Source organism: Rhinatrema bivittatum, chromosome 8 (genome assembly GCF_901001135.1).
Source record: "Rhinatrema bivittatum chromosome 8, aRhiBiv1.1, whole genome shotgun sequence".
Lineage (NCBI taxonomy): Eukaryota > Metazoa > Chordata > Amphibia > Gymnophiona > Rhinatrematidae > Rhinatrema > Rhinatrema bivittatum.
The window spans coordinates 249,136,015-249,154,400 of NC_042622.1; the positions used below are offsets into that span (position 1 = coordinate 249,136,015).

Sequence of the window (18,386 nt, forward strand, 5' to 3'; positions counted from 1 at the left end):
GCACTTGTCCACATTAAATTTCATCTGCCATTTGGATGCCCAATCTTCAAGTCTTGCAAGGTCCTCCTGTAATGTATCATAGTCTGCTTGTGATTTAACTACTCTGAATAATTTTGTATCATCTGCAAATTTGAAAACCTCACTCATCGTATTCCTTTCCAGATCATTTATATATATATATTGAAAAGCACCGTTCCAAGTACAGATCCCTGAGGTACTCCACTGAAAGGGAAGAGCAGATTCTAAAGCTTCGACAGCTAGTTGGATTAAGGAACTGATAGAGAAGGCTTATATATCCAAAGGATTGCTATTTCCCAGGAAACTGAGGGTATATTCTACCAGGATGCAGGTGGCTTCATGGGTAGAACTTCACCTGGTGTCACCTTTGGAAATCTACAGAGCGGCGACCTTGCATACTTTTTCGAAGCACTATCATCTCAATCTTTGTGCCAGGGAAGAGTCTTTATTTAGTTCAGAAGTCTTGAGAGGGAACTTGGCAGTGACTCACCCTGTAGAGGAATAGCTTGGGTATATTCCATGCGTTTGGTCTGGTCAGATGAAGAATTCCTACCTGATAATTTCCTTTCCTTTAGTCCATTCAGTTCAGTTCAGAACCCTCCCTGTTCTGCCAAGTCTATTATTCTTCTGATTTACTTTTTCAAATTAACTGCTTGTGTGCGCTAGTCAGTGCGATAGATATTAAGGTAATAAACCTTATCACGAAATGCATGATATTTATGTTCTATTTCTTGTTTTCTGTTTATTCTCTCTTGGAAGCCCTCTGGTTTTTGCACAGGGGATGAAGGAAAGATTTAGTGTATTAAAAATATTTATCTGGGGGTCACGTGATGTGGTGAACACAGGAGGACATCTTCTCCAGGAACTCCAGGTGCTATCCCTGCTTTTCAGAGAATTTTTATAGCCCTTCCTCATCCTATACCTTCTAAAGATAGTGTGGTGGTACAGGATTCTTTGGACAAATATATGGTGCCGCAGCCTCTGCCGATGATGGCAACACGGTTAAACAAATTAAAGGAAAAATCTAAAAAGTCTAAGGACAAAATGGCTGACACAGGTGAGGAAGATGGCAGAGAAACACCAGATACTTTGATTGCTGAGCTTACTGTAGAAGTTTCAGCACTGGATAATCAATTCAATAAAATTGATGAAAATCTCAACAAAGTTAAATCCTCACTGCTGGATGTTGGAAAAAGAGCCACCAAAACGGAGAATAGGATCTCAGTGCTAGAAGATGCATGCCGGTATAGAAAAGCACCAAATAAATAAATAAGATGGTAATAAAGAACTGGTGACACAGTTGCAAGAAGCCCACCTATTAGTCACCCAACCAGCTGAGAAAATTGATGATCTTGAAAATTGTTCAAGGAAGAATAATATGTTTTGTGGGCCTCCCAGAGACCATTTCTGAAACATTTCTGCCTCAGATGGTGACTGGTGAATCCTTAGCAGGCAAGATTGTAGTTGAACATGCTCACCATATAGGCTCGAAGCTACCATAGCAATGCCAGCCGAGCGTTGTAATAGCACGGCTTCTGAATTATGCTCATAAATTTCAGCTCCTGCAAGCATATCGATGCCGGGCCTTCTCAACTACATGTTCAGAGTTAGTGTGAAAGAACATTCATTTCTCTTTATTCTTTCCAGCCCGCTTACAAGTTTGGATGAATGGCAAAATTTTACACACAGATTCCCCGGCTGAAGCAGAAGATTTTGAAAGATCTTCCTGCATCTACATCTGTTGATGGTTGAATTTCAGAAGGACTTTATCATGTTCAGTCTTCTAAGAACAACACAGTATGATCTGGAAGAGTGATCTAGTCAGCAAAATCATGAGGAGGGGCAATGTCATATTTACTGTTCAATCTCGCTGGTTTTCATATTCACATTCTACTGCTGATTCTTTACAGAAAGTGACAAGAGGAAAAAAAAACCCCTACTGTAATATGCGCTGGAGTAAAGGGCACCCAAATGTGCTTGTGACCTCTGGGCTCTAGATACAGCTATAGATTATGGTTCGGTTCTTGTATAAGAGTAGGCAGGGAAAAAGATGGATATGGGAGTGGAGGAGGCATAAGTTTTCTTTCTATGGCTATTAGGATCATCATTTTCTTTGTTCTATTAATTCAATTAACTGAGACAACAGTTCTTGGAGTCCTGCTTCTTGGAATAGGACAGGCATGTAGAGTTGTAATATGTATCCGGATACTCTATTACTAGTATTTCAGATTAAATTTCTCACATGGAATGTGGCTGGATTAGGGACACTTGTGAAAAGGGAGAAAGTTTTCTCTCATCTCCATAGACTAAAGGGAAATACTGAATGCTTAAAAGAGACCCACTTACCTAACTCAGATCATCTTAAATTATGTCATAAGTGGGTGGGGAAAGTATTCTATGCCTTGGGCTCCTCTAAAAGTTAAGGTTTTGCAATCCTCATTAACAAAGCTATAGATTTTCAACTGCACAAAGAGATTAAGGACCCAGGGAGGTAAGTTTATAATTTTTTTAGGTTCCCTAATGGGTAAAAAAAAAAAAAAAAGCTATTCTGGCCTCTATTTATGCACCTAATTCTTATGAACATGTTTTTTTCTCTACTATAGTGGCTAAACTGGTGGAATTGGGCAATTCTATCTTTCTAGGTGAAGATTTAAACTGTATTGTAGACCCCATGTGTGACAGATACCCAGCTAGTTTAAGACACCAATGAGTAATAGGAAGGGGATACCCTTTCTATGCAAGCATTTGAATACAGTAGATGTATGGAGGTTGCTGAACCCTTCGACAAAAAGGCTATACACATTATGCACATGCATAGTCTACATCTACTCATATAGATTATATTCTTTCAGATAAATTGTTTCTATTGATAACTCAGGCCACAATAGAAAACGTGGTAATTTTGGATCATACTCCTGTGTTCTGCTTGTTGAACTGGATTCAAAGAGAGTGCCATTTAAAGCCATCGTGCATGCTCCCAGAACTATCTCAAGATGAATTTCACCGGGCCAAGTGGCGACTATTTGCCCAGGCAAATGCCCAACATATAAACAATCCTATGTTTTTCTGGAAAATTGTGAAGGCAGTCTTAAGGGGTGAAACAATTATGTCTATTTTAAGCATAAACTGATAAATGCTAGGATACTTCAACTTGATTTCCAATTAAAGCAATGTGAGCTTTTATCGCCGCAGATACACTAGAACCCAGACAAGATACTCTAGAACGGGTAGATGTGAATCGGTTATTTACTCTTTCGGATAGTAGAAGGACTAGGGGACACTCCATGAAGTTAGCATGGGGCACATTTAAAACTAATCGGAGAAAGTTCTTTTTTACTCAACGCACAATTAAACTCTGGAATTTGTTGCCACAGAATGTGGTTCGTGCAGTTAGTATAGCTGTGTTTAAAAAAGGATTGGATAAGTTCTTGGAGGAGAAGTCCATTACCTGCTATTAAGTTCACTTAGAGAATAGCCACTGCCATTAGCAATGGTTACATGGAATTAGACTAGTTTTGGGTACTTGCCAGGTTCTTATGGCCTGGATTGGCCACTGTTGGAAACAGGATGCTGGGCTTGATGGACCCTTGGTCTGACCCAGTATGGCATTTTCTTATGTTCTTATGTTCTTAATTGTTGTCCTTTCAACAGTGTGTGGATCAACTTGGTTTCAGGCCATAAGACCATTTGTTATATCTTCAAATTCAACATTTTTACAAACCACTTATTAGGACCAACCATGTTTACCAATATTGTCACCTTCATTTGTAGTTTTTACTATGTCTCTTTAAATGTGTTAAAGGGTTGCTGTCGCATTTATACAAGTTTCTCATTTATACTCAGGGTATCAAATTGCCACATTTAGATATAGTCTGGACAAAAATCTTCTTTTGGATTCTCTCTCTCAAGTGTTTGTCGCTCCAATTAATGTTAATTTTAGAGAGCTTTCAATACAGAATAGCACATAGAAACACTTCAAGCAATGTCACATAGGGATTATTACCTTATCTCAATGTCATAATGTTTTGTAACAGGGGGCCAATATGTTTCATTGTTTATGGTCTTGTTCCAAGATCTCACGATTTTTGGAAAATATTAATGTTTTTTGATGTCTAACAAATCTTTTCTTTGACCCCTGCATTTGCTTTATTAGTTTACAGGACAACCTGAACAATTTTGGGGGAAATATTTTAGTCAATTTTGATCAAATCATGCTGCATTGTGAAGTGTATTGCGATTCGATGGTTTATCAGAGCAACCTCCTATGCTTGCAATATGGAGAATACAAATGCTCTGATTATTCACAATGGAACATACAATGTATTGGACTAAATCAGAGAAAATACTCAGACTTTCAGAATATTTGGGGTTCTTTTCATAAGACATTGTCAGAGGACACTCAGTCTGTATATCCTTTGACATAATCCCAGATACCACATTCTTCTGCATTATGAGAAAGTATGCTTCAGATAAATTGTCTCAGTTACATCGATCCTAGCAACTCTGTATACTATTGCTTTTGTGATTAGTTTCTTTGCTCTATTGTATTTGTTTCAATGTGGAAGGGTGGGTGTGAGTGAAGGTGAAAAATGGGAAAAAATTGGAGTGATATCTGTGTTAGCGTATTGCATTTTTTCTGTTAATAAAAATGTTTGGGGAAAAAATGTTTATCTTAGCTTGTTATATAGAATACTGTCAGGCTCCCATGCTGACCTCTGCCTATCTGGGGTGACTAACAAGCCTGCTAGTTGGGAAGCGAAAACCTATGCATATGGACTGGTATAGCTGGATTCAAGGAAAATAAATTATCAGATAAGAATTAATTTTGCCATAATCATTAAAAGGAGGAATTAAGGTAAACAACTATGGTAGCATTTAACCTTAAACAAGGAGACTATGATAAAATAAGGGAAATAAGGAAAAAAAACCTAAAAAGGAGCAGTTTGCAAGGGTTAAAAGTTTGCATGATGGCATGGTTGCTATTTAAAAAACAGCATCTTGGAAGCCCAGACAAGATATATTCCACGCATTCAAAAAGGTAAAAGGAGATCATTCCATTGCCAGCATGGTTAAAATGGCAAGATGAAAGAGGCTATTAAAACCAAAAGGATATCTTTCAAAAACTAGAAAGGTGAATCTAAATAAGAAAATAGGAAAAAGCACATGCACCTGGCAAGGTTAAATGTAAGCATTAATAAAGCAGGCCCAAAAGATTTTGAAAAGAAGCTTCCAGAGAGACATAAACCCAAATAAATACAGCAAGAAGCCTGTGAGGGAGTCAGTGGGCCGCTATATGACTAAGGGTAAGAGGAGCACTCAAGGAAGACGCAGTCATAGCAGAAAACCCAAATAAATTCTTTGCTTCGGTCCTTACCAAGGAGAATGCAGGGACATACCTATACCAAATACATTCTCTGATGGTGATGATTCAAAAGGAATTGAAGCAAATCACAGTGAACCAGGGAAGATGTAATAGAGCAAACTGACAAACTAAGGACTAACAAAATCACTGGGACCAGATGGTATATACCCCGGAGTTCTGTATGCGGTACAGATTCAACCAAATTTGAAAAGGCAGGAAGTTGCACTATTTGACTAAGATGAAAGGCGAAAACAACCTTCAGCAGAAATTAAGGCCACCATTTGCAAGGACATCCCATTCTCTGTAAATTGAAGAAAAGGATCTATAAGACAACGCCTGAAGCTCTAAAATTCTTCTAGCCGAACAAATAGCTACCAAAAACATACATTCAGGGTTAAATCCTTTAGAATCATCCTCCGCAATAGCTTGAATAGAGCCTCACACAACATCCTCAGCACCAAATTAAGATTCCACGAGGGATACACCTTCCGCATTGGGGGATGGAAGTGTTTTGCCCCTTGAAGAAAATAAATCGTATCCGGATGTAAGGCCAGGGACAATCCCTGCACCTTACCCCAAAGACACAAAGCTGCCATCTGTACCTGAAGGGAATTATAGGCTAGACCCTTCTCTAGACCTTTTTGCACAAATGTCAAGATATGGGAAATTGAAGCCCAAGCAGTCTGCATGCCCTGTTCAACACACCAAGTCTCAAAAATCCTCTACACCTAACATAAGGCAAGGATTTGGATGGCCATCTAGCCTGCAGTAAAGTGGCAATGACATCTTCAGAATATCTTATCTCAAGTGTTTCCTCTCAAAAGCCAAGCTGCGAGACAGAAGCGATCTGCCTGATCCGAAAATATGGGACCTTTGTGCAAGTGTCTTGGACGGTGACCAAATCTTAATGGACTGTCTACCACCAAATTTACTAGGTCCATGAACCACGGCCGATGTGGACACTCCAGAGCCACAAGAATCACTTGTGGCTATAAATGGCTACGAGGGCTATGAGGTAATTCTAAGGAAGTTAGGGCTGTTCAGTTTGGAGAAGAGACAACTGAGGGGGGATATGATAGAGGACTACAAAATCATGAAAGGACTTGAAAAGGTTCATGTAAATCAGTTATTTACTCTGTCAAATAATAGAAGGACTAGGAGGCACTCCATGAAGTTAGCAAGTAGCTCATTTAAATTGAATCAAAGAAAATTCTTTTTCACTCAGTGCATAGTTAAGCTCTGGAATTCATTGCCAAAGGATGTGGTTACAGCAGTTAGTGTAACTGGGTTTAAAAAAGGTTTGGATAAGTTCCTAGAGGAAAAATCCATAAACTGCTATTAATTAATAAGCAATAGTAGCTTGAGATTTATTTAATATTTGGGTACTTGCCAAGTATTTGTGACTTGGTCTGACCACTTTGGAAACAGGATAATGGGCTTAATGGACCCTTGGTCTGACCCAATATGGCAATTCTTATATTCTTGTGTCTCTTTATGTATCGTACCACCTTACCCACCAATGGCTATGGAAGAAAGTTGTAAAGAATCCCTGGTGGCCACAGTAGTAGCAGAGCATTGATTCATTCTGCTCTGGGTTCTCGCCTGCGACTGTAAAAATGCACCACCTTGGCGTTTTGTCTCGACATTATCCAGTCCATGTAATGCATTCCCCACCTGGCCCAAACAAGCATTGCTTCCTCTGCCGGCTCAAATTCTCCGGGGTCTAACCTTTGCCTACTGAGAAAATCCGCCTGCACGTTGTCCACCCCAGCTATATGAGACGCTGCCAGGTGCTGCTCTGTCCAGTGAACAACCATACATCCAACTTTTTGTCCCTCCCTGTCAGTTGATATAAGCCACCATCGTTGCGTTGTCTGATAAAACTCATACTGCCCAACCTTGCAACCATGGCAGAAAGGAAAGCAAGGCTAAGTGCACGGCTCTAGTCTCTAACCAACTGATAGACCACGATGCCTCCTCAGACTATTGATACTGCATGGTCTGTCCCTGACATACCGCTCCTCAACCAGAGAGGCTAATGTCAGTAGTCACTATCATTCAATCCACGATTTCTAACTCCATCCCTTGTACCAGAGTGACCCGACCGAGCCACCAAGCTAGACTGAACCTGGACTCCCCCGAGGGGAAGATGAATTTGAAACTCTTCCGATAACGGGTTCCAATGGGAGAGAAACGCGCTTTGAAGGGGATGCATATGCATGAACGCCCAGGGAACAACTAGTTCTAGCGATGATGCCATAGACCCCAGGACCTGCAAATAATCCCAAATTCTGGGCACCATGAGGCAAACCTGACTCTGCAGCTTCACCATCATGTCCTCCGTGAGAAACACCTTACCAATCCGGGTTTCAAATCAAGAGAAGAATGGACCAGCCTTGCTTCATTGTGAAGATGTAGCTCCCCTGGTTCCTTGACCAGGGGTATCTCGGGTCAGTTTTCACCCACCTCAAAAGGACTGGGTCTTGCCTGCACTTTGCCTCTGTAATGCCGAAGGGCCTCTGTTCTGCCGATATCGTCTATAATCTCAAACATGAACAGGAAAGGAATTAATTCCCCCCTTCGGCCCCTTGGACTCTCCCAGAAGCTTCACCAACTGCTCTAAATCTTCTCCAAAGAATAGCTTGCCTTTTAACTGGAGGACCCCTAGCTAAGACTTCGACCAAACATTTACAGATCAGTTTCTTTAACCATAGCAATCGCCTGGCCAAAACTACAGGCATCACAATTCTAGAGAATGTCCTAATTAAGTTCTTTCTGCATTACATTGGCTACCAGTCAGGTATAGAATTAAATTTAAGACTTTATGTTTGATACATAAAGCAATCTATGCAGAACAAGTAGACTGGATGAATGCAGTTATACGCATACACACCCCTCAACGAAATCTGCGTTCAGCAGGTAAAGGACTTCTTACAATTCCTTCTATTGCCACTGATAAACTTACCTCTGTCAGGGAAAGAGCTGTTTCATTAGCCGGTCCAGGTCTATGGAACTTATTACCCGTAGAATTAAGGCTCCAGAGAGATTTAAAAGAATTTAAGAAAGCACTAAAAACGTGGCTGTATGTACAAGCATTCCAAGTAGAAGTCAGCCAGTAATTTTTATTGTTTTCATATGCTGATGCTTTCTGTTAAATTTTTTATGTTAATAGGCATGTTTTAATGTAATTATTTACTTTTTACATCTTATTTTATTTCATGATTTGTTTCTTTTATATTAATTTAAGAATGAGTGACGTATAGTTATCTGTTTGATTGGTTTAAAATTTTTTATTGTATTTTATGATTTTTAATTACGAAACATTGTAAACCGATGTGAAGGTATATACCAACATCGGTATAGAAAATTAAGTAAATAAATAAATAAATATAAGGAATCCACCACATAGGCTACTGCAGCTTCCAGACACCGCTTGTTTCCTAAAGGACAATAAAGATATCTCCTTCGCCTGCAACTAACGAACTCTGCACAAATGCGTTCTCTGCATAAAACTGCTGCATATCGCAGCCTGGATATCCAAAGCAGAATCCTAAAAAATTCTCTTGAGGTGAACTTCCAGTTTCTGGTCCTGCACATCTTTCAGCGTGGCGGACCCTACCACCAGCATGGTGGTTTTCTTGGTCACTGACTAAATTGAAGCATCTACCTTCAGAAGCATCAAAAGCTTGAGTGTCTCCTCCAATAATGGGTACAGCTTCGCCATTATGCTTACAACTCTTAGACCGGTCTCAACTTCATCAACTTGTGGAAGGGAAAAGCTTTAGCTGGACCTCTCAAGCCGTCCATGATTTGGTCCACTACTTCCTGGTCAGCCTCTTTAGGAAGTTTGATGCCTAGTTCTTTAAGCACATGGGGAAATCAAGGGCTACAGCTCTTCCCTGTGAAACAGACTGACCACCTTAGGGTCGTCCCCTTCGGTCACTGGCACCTCCTCTGGATCCAGATCTGAAGAACCATCCAGCGGACCAGCATTGTCTTCGGAATCCTCGGACTTTTCCATGGGGCCGCCTGGCTGCCCAGCCAAGCCAAGCACCCTCCAAATGTCAGAAGATGCCTTTTGGTGGTTACCTTGGCATTTTTGCAGGCTAACCCTGGGTATGAGGGCGCTTCTCCTCTGCTGCCTTTCTAGCCAAGTAGGTACACTGTGGAGAAGTAACAAAATCTGAGGAAAAGGTCTGAGAATCTTCAGAATCATCCTGCATCAAGGCCTCCTCATCTTCAGAGGTTTCCTGCCTCTCCACGGGACACTACACAGCCGGTGATAAAGGAGGAGAGGAATCCCCTACCACCCTGGGAGCCTCTTGAGCAACTGCATTTCAAAATGACCACTGTTCCCATGCTCACAGGAAAAAAAACTGATGTGGCTCCCGATAACGTCGTTGCTCTTTTACGCGCCGAAACAGAGCCAGGACTTTTACCCGCCAAAAAGGATCCTGCACCGCCCAAGCTGCCTTCTCTCCCAGAGGCACAGTGTGCACGCATGGATCCCCGAATGAATGGCAGCTCCTACCACGATCCTTGGCTGGTGCCATGTGTCCCACATGTGCTCCCTTAGACTCTCACTGCAGCAGTCTCATCAATGCTGGCACCCCCATCTACTGTCAGCTCTCACCTGCATCTGATGTGATCACTATCCACTCTCACAGGGCCAGCTGGTGCCGAGAACCCTCTTCAAGCCACCTTTAAACAGGTTTGTTTGTTTTTTTAAACTTTACCGCCATAAAAAAAAAAAAAAGTACTTTTCTGAATGCTGCAAAGTGGCTGCCCTCCCCCCCCCCTCCTTCGAGGGCTCTCCAGGAGATCGAGAGAACTGGACCACCAGCTAATCAAAACCCCCTCAGCATACAGGGATGAGCCACCATCAAGGGTTACCAAACCCCTGCTTCTCCACCTCAACCAGGGAGGATAGCCCCCAACAGGGAACTAACAATCACCTAGGAGTAAGCCTCTAGAAGAAATCTCTTCCCCCCCCCTCCTTTTTTAAAATTAATTTATTTTTACATTTATTTTTAACTCCAGACTGCAGGTTTTACACCTCTACCATCTGCTGAAGACAGAGAAATACTGGGGGACGGCAAGTGGCACAGTAGGTTAAGTAACAGTGTCAGTAAAACTTTTCTTCTCTGTCACTATCTTCTGACAGGGAGGCAAAACCCAGGAGGTATGAACAGGAATGGGGGATTAAGTATCTAAATGGCAAATAAATTTAATGTGGACAATTGCAAAGTGAGGCATATAGGAAAGAATAATCCAAACTCTAGTTACACAACCTTGGGCTCCATATTATGTGTCACCACCCAAGAATGGATCTTGGACTCATTTGGTACAATAGTTTGAAATCCTCAGTTCAGTGTGCAGCAGTGGTCAAAAAGAAAATAGAATCGGGCCAATACAGTAAAAAAAGCGCCCGCTCTCCTGTGTGCGCGGTACAGTAAAAAAATGTATTTAAATTAGGCCCGGCGGTAAAAAGAGGCACTAGGGACACTAGCGCGTCCCTAGAGCCTCTTTTCGGACTGGAGAGGCAGCTGTCAGCGGGTTTGACAGCAGACGCTCAATTTTGCTGGTGTCTGTTCTCGAGCCTGCTGACAGCCAAGGGTTCGGAAACCAGATGCCGGCAAAATTGAGCGTCCGGTTTTCAACCTGTGAGCCGTGGGCCTATTTCAAAATTTTTTTTTTTTTTTTTTTTTTTTTTTTTTTTAACTTTTTTAAACTTCAGGACCTCCGACTTAACATCGCCATGATATTAAGTCGGAGGGTGCACAGAAAAGCAGTTTTTACTGCTTTTCTGTGCACTTTCCCGGTGCCCGGAGAAATTAGCGCCTACCTTTGGGTGCTAAAACACGGGTCCAAATGCCGGCTAACAGTGCGCTCCGTCGGAGCGCATTGTACTGTATAGGCCTGAATGTTAGGTATTAAAAGGAAAGGAATGGAGAATAAAATTGAAGATTTCATAATACCTCTCTATCAACCCTTAGGTGTGGCCACACCTTGAGTAGTTTGTGCAATTCTGGTCACCCATCTGAAAAAAAAAAAAAAAAAAGATAGTGGAACTAGAAAAGATACAGAGAAAGGCAACCAGAATGGCTCCTCTATGAGGAAAGGCTAAAGAGGTTAGAGCTCTTCAGCCTGGAGAAGTGACAGCTAAGAGGTGATATAATAGCAGTCTATAAAATCATGAGTTGAATGGAACAGCTAAATAGGGAATGGTTATTTACCCTTTCCAGTAAGTATTAGGACTAGGGAACACTTCATAAAGCTAATAAGCTAGCATTTTTTAAATAAATATAAAAAAAGTATTTTTTCACTCAGTGCCCAATTAAACTGTGGAATTTGTAGGCAGAGGATATGGTGAAAGAAGTTAGTGTAGCTAGGTTTATAAAAGATCTAGTCAAGTTCATGGAGGACAAGGCCATAAATCAATATAAATAAATCAATATGTAGACTTGGAACAGCCACTTGTTATACCTGAGCAAAAAAAGTATTGTACCTATTTTTTGGGATTCTACCAAATACTTGTGAGCTGAATTGCCCACTATCAGAGAGATAGGATGCTGGGCTTCATAGACATTTGGTCTGACCCAATTATCACCTAAGAACATAAGATATGCCATACTGGGTCAGACCAAGGGTCCATAAAGACCTGTATCCTGTCTCCAACAGTGGCCAGTCCAAGTCACAAGTACGTGACAAATACCCAAACATTAAACAGATCCCAGTCTACTAATGCCGGCAACAAGCAGCGACTATTCCCTATTAATCAATAGCAGTTTATGAACTTCTCCTCCAGGAGCTTCTCCAAATCTTTCTTAAACCCAGCTACACTAGTTGCCTTGACCACATCCTCTGGCAATAAACTGTTAAATGTGTTACTTGCTAACTTCATGGAGTGCCCCCTAGTCCTTGTATTATTCAAAAGAGTAAATAACCACTTCACATTTATCCGTTCGAGTCCTTTCATGATTTTATCCCCTATCATATCCCCCCCAGCTGTCTCTTGTCCAAGCTGAACAGCCCTAACCTCTTTAACCTTTCCTTATAGGTGAGCTGTTCCATCCCCTTTATCATTTTGGCCACCCTTCTTTGTACTGTCTTCACTGCAACTATATCTTTGAGATGTTCTGACCAGAACTGCACACAGTATTCAAGGCGCAGTCTAACCACTGAGTGATACAGATGCATTAATGCGGCCTCCATTTTATTTGCCATTTCCTTCCTGATAATTCCTAACATTCTGTTAATTTTTTTCACTGCCACAGCACATTGAACTCACAATTTCAATGCAATAACTATGATGCCCAGATCTTTTTCCCGGGTGGTAACTCCTAAAATGGAACCCAACATTGAGTAGCTACAGCATGGGTTATTTTTCCCTATATGAGTCACCATGCACTTGTCCACATTATAATTTCATCTGCCAAATTGATGCTCAATCTTCCAGTCTCACAAGGTCCTCCTGTAATTTATCACAATTGCAGGAGGACCTTGTGATTTAACTACTCTGAATAATTTTGTGTCATCCACAAATTTGATCACCTCACTCATTGTACCTCTTTCCAAATCATTTATAAATATATTAAAAAGCACTTGTCCAAGTACAGATCCCTGAGGCACTCCACTGCTTACCTTTTCCACCGTGAAAACTGACCATTTATTCCTAATCTGTTTTCTGTCTTTTAACCAGTTTGCAATCCACAAAAAGAAATCTCCTCCTATCCAATGACTTTAGTTTTGTTTTTTTAGAAGCCTCTCATGAGAGACTAACAAATGCCTTCTGAAAATGCAAATATGCCACATTTACTGATTCACCTTTATCCATATTTTTATTCATCCCTTCAAAAAAATGTAGCAGTTTTGTGAGGCAAGACTTCCCTTGGGTAAATCCATACTGGCTGTGTCCCCTTAAATCATCCTATCTATATGTTCTGTGATTTTATTCTTTATGAGAGTTTCCACGATTTTTCCCAGTACATCACACACTAATGCAATTAATAGCAGTGACTATTCCCTAAGTCAACTTGATTAATAGCCGTTAATGGACTTCTCCTCCAAGAACTTATCCAAACCTTTTTTGAACCCAGCCACACTAACCACATCCCCTGGCAACAAATTCCAGAGCTTTATTGTGAGTTGAGTGAAAAATAATTTTCTCTGATTAGTCTTAAATGTGCTACTTGCTAACTTCATGGAATGCCCCCTAGTCCTTCTATTATTTGAAAGTGTAAATAACCGAGTCACATCTACTCGTTCAAGACCTCTCATGATCTTAAAGACCTCTATCATATCCCCCCTCAGCCATCTCTTCTCCAAGCTGAACAGCCCTAACCTCTTCAGCCTTTCCTCATAGGGGAGCTGTTCCATCCCCTTTATCATTTTGGTTGCCCTTCTCTGTTCCTTCTCCATCGCAACTATATCTTTTTTGAGATGCCGCAACCAGAAATGTACACAGTATTCAAGGTGTGGTCTCACCATGGAACGATATAGAGGCATTATGACATTTTCCATTTTATTAACCATTCCCTTCCTAATAATTCCTAACATTCTGTTTGCTTGTTTGACTGCTGCAGCACACTGAGCAGATAATTTTAAAGTATTAGCCACTATGATGCCTGGATCTTTTTCCTGGGTGGTAGCTCCTAATATGGACCCTAACATCATGTAACTACAGCAAGGGTTATTTTTCCCTATATGCAACACCTTGTACTTGTCCACATTAAATTTCATCTGCCATTTGGATGTCCAATCTTCCAGTCTTGCAAGGTCCTCCTGTAATATATCACCATCCGCTTGTGATTTAACTACTCTGAATAATTTTATATCGTCTGCAAATTTGATAACCTTACTCTTCGTATTCCTTTCCAGATCATTTATATATATATTGAAAAGCACCGGTTCAAGTACAGATCACTGTTTACCCTTTTCCACTGAGAAAATTGACTATTTAATCCTACTCAGTTTCCTGTCTTTTAATCAGTCTATAATCCACGAAAGGACATCGCCTCCTATCCCATGACTTTTTAGTTTTCTTAAAAGCCTCTCATGAGGGACTTTGTCAAGCGCCTTCTGAAAATCCAAATACACTACATCTACCAGTTCACCTTTATCCACATTTATTTATTTATTTAATATTTATTTCTATACCGGACTTCACGAATAGAATTCACATCAGGCCGGTTTACATGGAACTTAGGGGATAAACAAGTGTAACCAAACAAGAAGGCTGAAACAAGCAAAGTTACATAAAACAAGGGCATTGAACTTGGGGGCTAAAGTAGCCAGGAAGAAAGGTAGAGCGGAATTAGCAACAAATAAATAATATTTATTTTATCTTATTTATTTAACATCTCTTTTATACCGATATCCGTTCGCACATCGCATCGGTTCACAATAAACAAAAATAAAAATAAAACGGGTTATGAGATTAGTAATTATCTCATTCCTTGGGCTGAGTCCGAAGTGTCATTTTGACTAGGGGAAGGCTTGGAGGAAAAGCCACGTCTTCAGTTTTCTTCGAAAGGTATGAAGGCAAGGTTCCAGTCTTAGGTCAGTCGATAGTCTGTTCCAGAGGACAGGGCCTGCTTCACTGCAATCCTTGCCCTGGAAACCTGTGTGGGAGCAGTCACACAGGGCTTCATCATTCACCACAATGCAGGTCCCGCCGTTCAGACACACTTTTTCTTTGGCACACGGGTCCCCCTTGTCCTCCAGTTTCACTTGATTGCTCTGTAAAGGAGATGTGTCATTATAATTGACCCGGACAGCTGTTATCCAGCCTTCAAACGGATCGTGATCCTTGACAGCTGAAAACGTTAATTTTAAGGTAGCTGATCGTAGCTCCGGCGGAATCCCGCCTATAAAAAGGTCACTGAAGACTGTCAGGTCCCGGCGCTTGGACTTGACTTCTACCCATTTGGTCTCCTTGTCCAAGATAAGAGACGTATTCTTGAAGTTCCTCCTTATGACTACAGAGTGCCAGACATTGTCATTCACAGAGGTGTCCGTCATCAGCGTGGCAGGCTCAGCACAGAAGATGGAGAAGCTGAGTCGGAGTTTTCCTTCATGGAGGATAAGCTCCAAGAAGTCACAGAAACCTTCATCATCAAAATAGACTACCAGCCCACTGGAGCTCTTAGTCTTCATGTTGAAGCTCATCTCACTCTCACAGCAAGCATTCCACTTGGGGAATCGTGTCCATTGCCCTTCAGCTCCAGGAAACTCCAAGCCATAACTAAGGTCTACCAAGCAACCCAACATTAAGGCCATCCACAGTATGAAGGCCCCTTGTTTAATAATACCAGCCATGGTGAGTAATTTGAAAGTTTGAGGCTCTTACGGAAGGTTTATATCTTCCAAAAATTCTCTGAAGGACTGAAAAACTGATGTGCTGCTGTTGAATCAAATCCAACTAAAAAGGCCAAGTGATTGCAATAACCTAGATCTTCGACAAAGGCACCAGCTGATTACTATTGATTTTGGTGGGTAGGGTAGGGTGTGTAGGGAGAGCAGGCAGAAGTTCACCAGAATCCCATAATCTAAAGCATGGGAATTTTCTCCAGTAGATCCACACCCGGTATGCAATCAGAAAACCAGAGTGACTCCCACCTTCACATGATATCCACAAGCTGTATTTTCCAATGGTTGTATGATATGATTTTTTTTCCCTCGGCAAACCAATTACAATTCCAGTTTTATCTGCTATAACAGATACTAAGGACAGATCATGGATTGAATGCCATGGTACTACAACAGACGACATGAATCATAATTCATGACTTTCCGAGTTGCCTCTTCTCCCGGTAGGGCTGAAACCCATAAAATGTCAACCAGCTCGGAAGCTACAAAAAATGTAAAAGCTTGGCAATTCCTCTTCTCTCCTTTTCACTGCCAAACCCGAGAGATCCCAATATTTGCATTCGGCTTAGTACCCATAAATCCAATGATGTAATCAAAGAAATCGTTCCTGCTCCTATAGCTGATCTGCTCCTCTTACAGCACAGCCGTGCTGGAGGCAAAGTGAAAGTAAAAGCAAAACTGTTGTAGCACAGCCGTGCGGAGATCAGCCTGTTGCTCTCGCTAACCCCTTCAAAAAAATGAAGCAGATTTGATAGGCAAGACTTCCCTTGGGTAAATCCATGTTGACTGTGTTCCAATAAACCATGTCTTTCTATATGCTCTACGATTTTGATCTTGAGAATAGTTTCCACTATTTTTCCCGGCACTGAAGTCAGGCTCACTGGTCTATAGTTACCCGGATCGCCCCTGGAGCCTTTTTTAAATATTGGGGTTACATTGGACATCCTCCAGTCTTCAGATACAATGGATGATTTTAATGATAGGTTACAAATTTTAACTAATAGATCAGAAATTTCATTTTTTAGTTCCTTCAATACCCTAGGATGCATACCATCCGGTCCAGGTGATTTGCTACTCTTTAGTTTGTCAATCTGGCCTACTACATCTTCCAGGTTCACAGTGATTTTGTTCAGTTCGTCTGACATCACCCCTGAAAACCATCTCCGGAACAGGTATCTCCCCAACATCCTCATTAGTAAACACGGAAGCAAAGAATTAATTTAGTCTTTCTGCAATGACCTTATCATCCCTAAGAGACCCTTTAACCCCTCGGTCATCTAATGGTCCAACCGACTCCTTCATAGATTTCTTGTTTCGGATATAGTTAAAAAAATATTTTATTATGAGTTTTTGCTTCTATGGCCAACTTCATTAGGTTACAAATTACTTGCAATAGGTCTGAAATTTCATTAGAGTTTTTTCAGACCCCTGGGATATGTATACCATCCAGTCAAGGTGATTTGCTACTCTTCCATGTGTCAATCTGGCCTATTACATCTTCTAGGTTCAACATGATTTGGGTCAATTCATCTGAATCGTCACTCTTGAAAACCATCTCCGGAACAGATATCTCCCTAATATCCTACTCAGTAAACACAGAAACAAAGAATTTGTTTAGTCTTTCTGCCATGGTCTTATCTTCCCTAATTGCCCCTTTAACTCCTCAATCACCTAACAGTCTAATTCCCTCACAGGCTTCCTGCTTCAGATATATTTTTAAAAGCTTTTAAGTTTTTGCCTGTATGGCCAACTTCTTTCTGAATTCTATTTTAGCCTGTCTTATCACTGTTTTACATTTGACTTGCCAATGCTTATGATTTTTTCCTGTTTTCATCAGATAGATCCTCTCTCCAATTTTTGAAGGAAGATATTTTGGCTAAAATAGTCTTTCACCTCACCTTTTAACCATATTGGCAAGCATTTGGCCTTCCTTTCACCTTTCTTAATGCGTGGAATACATCTGTACTGTGCTTCTAAGATTTTTTTTTAAACAATGTCCATATTTGCCATACACTCAACCTTTGTAGCTACACCTGTTAGTTTTTTCTATTTTTCTCATTTGATCAAAGTTTTGAAAGTTTAGTGCTAGAGCCATGGGTTTACTTATTGTCCCCCTTCTAATCAATTCAAATTTTATTATGTTATGATCACTATTGTCAAGCGGCCCCACCACAGTTACCTCTCTCACCATATCCTGCACTCCACTAAGAATTAGATCTAAAATAGCTCCCCCTCTCGGCAGTTCCTGAACCATAAAGCTCACTTATTCCATCCAGGAACTTTATCTGTCTAGCACAGGGGTCAGGAACCTATGGCTCTTTTGATGGCTGCATCTGGCTCGCAGACAAATCTTTAATAAAAAAGTAAAAATCTAACAAAATCCCCCACCCTCCTGATGTCCCTCAAGACCTCCAAAATTAATTTACTACAACCCCCACCAAGACCTGCCAAAAGTCCCTGGTGGTCCAGCGGGGGTCCGGGAGCGATCTCCTGGACTTGGGCTGTCGGCTGCCATTAGTCAAAATGGCGCCGACGGCCCTTTGCCCTTACTATGTCACTGGGGTCGACCAATGGCGGCGGTAGCCTCTGTGACATAGTAAGGGCAAAGGGCTGTCTGCTGCCAGTAATCAAAATG

General features: G+C 41.1%; 2 protein-coding genes across 3 annotated transcripts in view; both read right to left on the minus strand.

Annotated features, from left to right (window-relative positions):
• UBXN6 (UBX domain protein 6) overlaps positions 1–18,386 on the minus strand; it is a 277,263-nt gene that overhangs the window by 80,588 nt on the left and 178,289 nt on the right. The window lies entirely within an intron of this gene.
• LOC115096707 (neurexin-1a-like) lies at positions 9,267–16,469 on the minus strand. Its single transcript, XM_029611719.1, has 2 exons — positions 14,938–16,469; positions 9,267–9,346 (listed from the first exon to the last, which is right to left on the minus strand). Exons 1-2 carry the CDS (start codon positions 15,698–15,700, stop codon positions 9,267–9,269), a joined length of 843 nt encoding a protein of 280 aa, XP_029467579.1. The 5' UTR covers positions 15,701–16,469.

Bases quoted from the DNA above. Each gene is read 5' to 3' on its own strand.
- LOC115096707 (XM_029611719.1), bottom strand. From the start codon at position 15,700: ATGGCTGGTATTATTAAACAAGGGGCCTTCATACTGTGGATGGCCTTA. The intron at 9,347-14,937 runs GACTGGAACCTT...ATGGTTCTTCAG, and splicing joins CAGACTATCGACTGACCTAA to ATCTGGATCCAGAGGAGGTG.